Genomic DNA, 6,907 nt, shown 5'->3' on the forward strand with positions numbered 1-6,907 from the left:
CAGAAGGGGATGTTGGAAAACAAGAGGAAGACAAGATTCCGGAAGGACAAAGAAGCATCAAGTGATGGCAATGGATGGCTGTTTGATTGAGTTCTACCTATTCGAAACATACCCAAAGCCTTTCACGGAAAACAGAATTCCCGAATCCAAATTCAGACTGTGACTTCGTGCTACCATAGTATAGCTCCGTGTTGAGTACACTATGGCGACACACACAATTCATGTCAGCAAACTGTTTGGGTTTGTTCACCGTTCAAACCAAAACCACCATCAAAGAGATTTTGGAATTTTCAGGAACTTTAGGTAAGAAATTGAAAAAGACAATCTCCACAGACGCCACAAAGACTGTTCCATTCAGTTCATTCTAACCGTACCTCCCACAAAGTGTGTTTTGAAAATATTCCGGACAAATTTCAGATGAGGACCTATTGCTCTGAGCAGATTACATGAGCACTGCCCATTAAACGGTCTTTCCATGAGTCTGTTGCTTCCGTTGAACATACCAAGTATAGAATAGAAGAAATATACACTTTGGCCAATCATGATTAATACTGGAACAGTCACAATTGAACACCCTTTGTGCCAGTTGCGTTGTTATAGTGTGGTTGAATTATCTATAATTTTACTGTTGCGTCCTTCGTTGAATGCCAACGGCGATTTTAGAAGAGTAACCACTGACACATAGTTGACTGCCTTAGCAAAGGAACCCCCTTAACTTCGTTGTCAGTTTCTTTAGAATAATAGCAAAAATGTACCTTGCCTGGAACCAAACATATTACGCCTACTTTCATTGTGATCCGCATACTGACTTTGGTTTACCACCTTGGCGGTTGAGCCAAACCCTCGGCTTGAAAGGGCTTTCAACTTTGTTATAAACAACTCACGATTTAAGTCCATATTATAAGGCTTTCACCACGTATTCCAAATCATACCTCAAAAGCATTAAAGCCAGTATAGTGACAGACCTTATGAGTTAATGAAGTAATGAAAACCGATAACACTGTGGGCTGGCGAAATAAGAATTGTCAAAATAAGAATAATCCCCTTCTAAAGTGCTCGGTCTATGCACAATGTATTGTGAATGTTGGGGCGTAAGTATAGAATTTAGGTTTCACATATCTCTGGATGAAATGATTTAGAGATGACCTTTCTTACTATGTATATTTCATGATCCGCTTCTTCTTTTGGCGAGTATATTTGTAAACAATCAGACAAACCCAGTCAAGACAGAATATTGTAAGAGTGCTTTTTGATTAGGTCGTAGGACTTGGTAAATGCAGGAACAGAATAATTACACTACATTTCTTCAGTGGGTTCGCCCTTTTATATTTGTTACAAAACGTCGTTGCCAGTACTGAGAAATGTATATTTGGCATGCATTATTCACAAGCGGAGGAAGTAGTCGATAAAAAGCATGGAGGGTTGTTGTAATACGTGTTACGTGGTCTTGGGTCGACTGCTTGTAGTTTAAATGTCCTTTGTCACAGACAAACGTGATGATTCTTTAGATGACGATTAATTTCCGGCTCCTGAGCTACTATGTGATTATGCGTATTTGAACAAATTTCGCCATGACAATGAGAACTAAACACATTGCACAACATGAAATGCTTACAAAGGTCATCGGTGCAAATGGTTTGGTTGTTGGTTTGGTTAACGCCGCTCACAGTATATGGCGGCGGTCTGTGAATAATCCAGTTTACACCAGACAGTCCAGTGATCAATATCATCAGCACCGATCTACACAACTGGGTTCCGATATCATCCAGCTTCGTCAGCGGAATCCATTAGTCGTAACTTACAATATCAAGTATGTGTTGTCGAAGGCCAATTCGAACCCTAATCTTCACGTATCCTTTGGGTGGAAGGCAAGCGGAACAACAGAACTGTCACTTTCCATCTTTCCCCATTTCAATGATAATTTTTTGCAGACATTGCTCCCCCACATAGGTTAATAAATTCCAATTTCACAGCACGCACATGCTGAACATATAGATGATACTTGAATGTTTACAGACTACCGTTGTATTGCTGAGCGCGACGTTAGTCAAGAAACGAACTTTTCTTTCGTTTTGAAAAGTTGAAAACACGATGTACACGTGTACCTTCTTAGCGAACATCTGGTGTCATCCTCGATATTGTATGTCATATTTATGGTTTGCCTTCACGTCTGGTGAAATATGCAGCAGTAGTTATTCGAAAACTATTTTAATGGCGTTGACATTATGAACCGAGTCGGTGTGGCTGGTTTTGTTTAACTCCACACTCAGCAATATTCCATCTATATGGAGGAAATCTGTAAATATTCAAGTCTGGACAGACAATCCTGATCTTGATTCTGACCTGATCAACAGAATGATCATATACTAGTATTTGGCCAAACTCAAAGCACTTTTTTTGTCAGAAGTCGACAAGTGGTATATACCAAAAAGACAAACAAACAAACAACAACAAAAAACAAAACAACAAAAACAAAACCAAAACACGAGAATGCTAGATCGCGTCTTCGCGATCTCGCATTCTCTTACTTTTGGTAATTTTAGCTTATTTCCAAGAGTCGATAATGCAAGATCGCGACAATATCCCTTGCAGTCTTCCATACTTCCACGCTCCTACTTGTGTTGTATTATCGTACTGGAAGACGTTTATCGTCTATGTTTCCCAGGATAATATGCAGTTTCCTTCCTGCTTTTGTTTTGGCACAAGCACATGTACATGAAACCCCAGGAGTATCGATTCTGTAATGTTTTGAAACAATATTTGTGAATAAGTGTTTCAGTAAACGATAAATCTTTGATTTTTATCATATAGAAGAAAATCCCGTGTGTAAATACATGTAAATAGGACAATTGAAGTAGATGATGATTTCAGTTACACTGATTTAGGAATTAAGTTTTAATTATAATAAATCTAAACAAGAAAGATACGTTAATAAAGAATAAGACAACGCATAACTTTAGGCGTAACCTGCTGGTTTATTGCAAACAATTGGATATGTTATAGATAGAAACGTGAAATAGAAATCGACCAAAATGTATTATCTACATGTATGAAATTGTTCGTTGGTAAATGTACGCACAGTTACTCACCAACAATGCCGAGCAAACAGCCAAGACTACTCTCGAAAAATGATAGACGTGACATATACTGGACAAAAATAGTTAGGAATACATGTAAAGTTTGAAATTATGAATAATGATTTATGTATTCGCTGAACATATGATGAAATAATAAAATACTAATACCCCTAAATTGTTTTGTCCAGTATACAATTAACAATATATACTCAGAATAAAAAGTTACGCTCCATACTGTTTCAAAACTAACTAAACTATGTGATCGTGTGGAAATGTTAGGCTGAAAAACCTGGGAAGACCAATCCATATTTGGAGAAGGTTCATCGACTGGGGACATCATAATCATTTGAATTAACAATGAAAGGAAATATTGTTCAAGATATGATGGTACTGCCTTCCTAAAGCAAAATAAGTATTTATATCCTGCTTATACAACACAATTAAATTTAGGTTTCAGCTGTCAAAAATGACAATCGTGTGACGATATAACAATCATTTTTGATTTTCACTTTTCAAAAGAACGTAGCTTGTTTGAGAAAAGCAAAATGCATGTTTTCCAAAGCGCATACATCCTATTTAAGGTAAAACATAATTTCAGTAATGGTTTTTGTTTTTAAACTCAAAAGTACTAAACCAAATTATGATTGTTTCTTTTTTTCTGAGAGATTTTATATCAGACAACCTACATTGTTTGTGAAAAGCAAAATGCATGTTTTCCAAAGCGCATACATCCTATTTAAGGTAAAACATAATTTAAGTAATGGCTTTTGTTTTTAAACTCAAAAGTACTAAACCAAATTATGATTGTTTCTTTTTTTCTGAAAGATTTTATATCAGACAACCTACATTGTCAAAACATAGTGGGTGGCGGTCAACTTTTATTCTCCGAATAGAAGGCGGCATGCTGTTTACCGCATTAGATCCGATCTAGTGAGATTGAGAACAATCGCAGCAAGTGAGCTGTGTGACATTTCTAATTCTTGCCTCGAACTGTGGCACATCTCGAGCCTTTCTTGCCGGAGGTGGGGGTCGCAGTGTCTTGTGTGATAGATGTGCCACAAACCGAGGTCTACAGTCCTGAACACCTGCAGATTCGACATCAGACATTGATGATAAAACTCGATATCTTCCATCCCCCACCCATGCAGCGAAATGTCAAAATTTCCCGCATGTAATAAATCACTTACATAAATTCCTACGACGCCATAACTGAAATATCGCCACCTTCCGAAACGCTCATCGAACACAAAACGTTTGGTTGATACACCGTCCCTGGTTTGTATTGATCGTGGGTCATACCTGCTGAAATAGATGGGGAAAAATGGTTTGCTTGGCCTAGTGTTCCTGACAACTCTGTTCAGAAAGCCAATAGTGAACATTACATCAACATCAATGATGAGAACACGCGCATCTTCTTCGAGTTCGCCTATTCCCTGAGCTATTCCTCCAGCACGGGTGAATTTCCCCTTTCCTGGAATCACTTTGACGACAAGGCGACCGGTCGATGGGATGGCGGCGTCTAAGGTTTGTATGTATTCCCCCTTTTTATCTCTGAATAACACGACATTTAACATAAGAGAGCCTTTGAAATCCAAAGCTACTGATCTTAACCGTCTTATAAAACGGATGAAATCTGCAGACCTTTTAAACAAGGGGAGGACTATAACAAGATCGCTGTCTCTTTGTGGTTTTATTTCTCGGAATCTTGATGTATCGAAACGTTGAACGGTTTTGTAGTTGCGTGGAAGAGCGTTTTGATTCTGGTTGTGTATCATGATATGTTCTACTGCTCTCCCGACAACTACTCTTTGATAGGTGCAAGCAGGTTGAGTACCGGAAAAAACGTTCATACCAACGTCGAGCGATTTGGTTAGAATGAGCTCTCGTCCTCTATTGTACACAGATTCTGTGGGCTGAGCATTGCTGTTTGAGAGGGAATGAACTCGCGATGCGTTTATAAAATCCCATTCTTTCAGTTGGTCACCGCCTTGTATATGTCTTGGAGTCATGGGTTGCGATGGCTGTCCAGCCGAGTCAGTTACGTCGATAAAGCTGATGGTTTGTGTTAGGAAAGCAGTTCGGAACTGAAGTTGTCGAAGCTTTGCTTCGAGATGTCTTATCGCCACAGCATAGGTGTTGTCTTTTGTATGAAATAATTTGTCAAAAAAGTTCGTTGAAACTCCTCGGCTCCTTCCATACATAGCTGCAACCTGGTAATTAAGATATTAGCATGGCAGTGATTGAAATTTGTCAAATTGCAATGACAGGACATAGCTCATATATCACATTATTACTCTTATTTGATTCAACAAATAATCGATTTTGAAAATAGAACAATTTTTACAATGAGTATAAATTTTACAAAATGATAGTGAGTGAGTAAGTGAGTTAGTTGAGTTTACGCCTGTAGTAGTAACTATGGATATAGGGGTGAGGGATGGGGTTGAGGACGTAATGGGTTTAACAACAATCAGATGAGTACATTTGGAACTGATGCAGATCAACCACGTTTGTGCACCTGTGATTTGTTCACTTGTTTGACACTTCTGATCGTATCCCAATTCGTAAATCGACGTTCATGCTGTTGATCAATGACTTGTCTGGTCCAGACTCGATTATATACAGACCGCTGTCATATAGCTAAACGCGGCGTAAAACAACAAAGAAACACACCGAATTTGTGAAGGTGATGAGAACCGGTATGATGTTGAGAAGCAAGCATCATAATCAGGATGTATCTTGACTCCATCCAACGATAAAATAAGTTTTTGGATAAGAACATGCATCACAGTTAGAATCGAACATCTGACCTATTTGATACTTCGAATGGTTATTGAAACAGTTTTGATAGTTTTTCTTTAAATATTAAACAGCCCGTATCACTGCAAGACATTGTAATCAGGGAACTAAAAATACGTCACCTTTTCCAAAGATAGGTTGACTGTTTCATGTATCATGGCATCACACATAGCAGTACTGGCGATCCCCATACGGCGTCTCAGAATAAGGGTAAGGGCTGCCTGATTCAGTATAAGGACATGGAGCTGGTCAGGTAGGTCAAACATACTCGGACACTCCGGATGGACGAGGGATACCGGGACCTGGTGAGGAAGCGACATCAACAGTGACGGCAGAAGGTCAACGCTGACGACACCAGGTGTCAACACGAACCATTCATACACATTCTGATGCTGGTACAGATGATGTATGCATCCTGAAAAGCCTGAAGAACGTTCTGCATCAACGTCCTCCTGGCAGACAAGAGTAGTGGCATCCACCTTGTCATTCTGCAGTATCTGCATCACCTTCGGCAATGTGTCATTCATATCATGTTTATGTCTTATAATTCCAACGAATATTGTAGGTGTCATCTGAATATCAAATTCTGTTAAGTCCATCAGGCAACCGTACCGTTTCAAGAAAGTATGAAATATAAGCACACCACATATTACTCCGATCGTGAAGATAAATACAGATTTTCGGAACCTCGCAGGTCGTATGTGTATATTTGTCATCTCCGTGCATGGAAGATGAACGTATCTGAGTCCTGTTTCTAGCGCTATAACTATAGACTCAAGTAGATGTTTCCTCGTCAACACGGACCCTCTTGGTCGGAAATGTGATCACTCACAATTGCCCTTGACCTCATCAATGTGGCCTATGTCAAAGGAAAACATTTCAATAACGTCCACAACATAATGAGGTTTGCCATCTGACTATGTTGGGCGGGCGATTTATGGTTTAATATACTGGACCAAATAAGTTAGGGACATTGGTATTTTTATGATTGATATTTTATCTGTATGTCAGTGATTAAAAACATCATTATT

At 38.9% G+C, this 6,907-nt stretch overlaps 1 protein-coding gene across 1 annotated transcript; it reads right to left on the reverse strand.

Moving 5' to 3' along the window:
- Positions 1 to 3,027: 3,027 nt before the first annotated feature.
- Positions 3,028 to 6,613, reverse strand: LOC137293979 (uncharacterized). Its single transcript, XM_067824884.1, has 2 exons — positions 5,999 to 6,613; positions 3,028 to 5,287 (listed from the first exon to the last, which is right to left on the reverse strand). The coding sequence occupies exons 1-2, from the start codon at positions 6,590 to 6,592 to the stop codon at positions 3,986 to 3,988; spliced, it is 1,896 nt and encodes a 631-aa protein (XP_067680985.1). The 5' UTR covers positions 6,593 to 6,613; the 3' UTR covers positions 3,028 to 3,985.
- Positions 6,614 to 6,907: the final 294 nt, after the last annotated feature.

The sequence above is a fragment of the Haliotis asinina genome, chromosome 8, assembly GCF_037392515.1.
Source record: "Haliotis asinina isolate JCU_RB_2024 chromosome 8, JCU_Hal_asi_v2, whole genome shotgun sequence".
NCBI lineage: Eukaryota > Metazoa > Mollusca > Gastropoda > Lepetellida > Haliotidae > Haliotis > Haliotis asinina.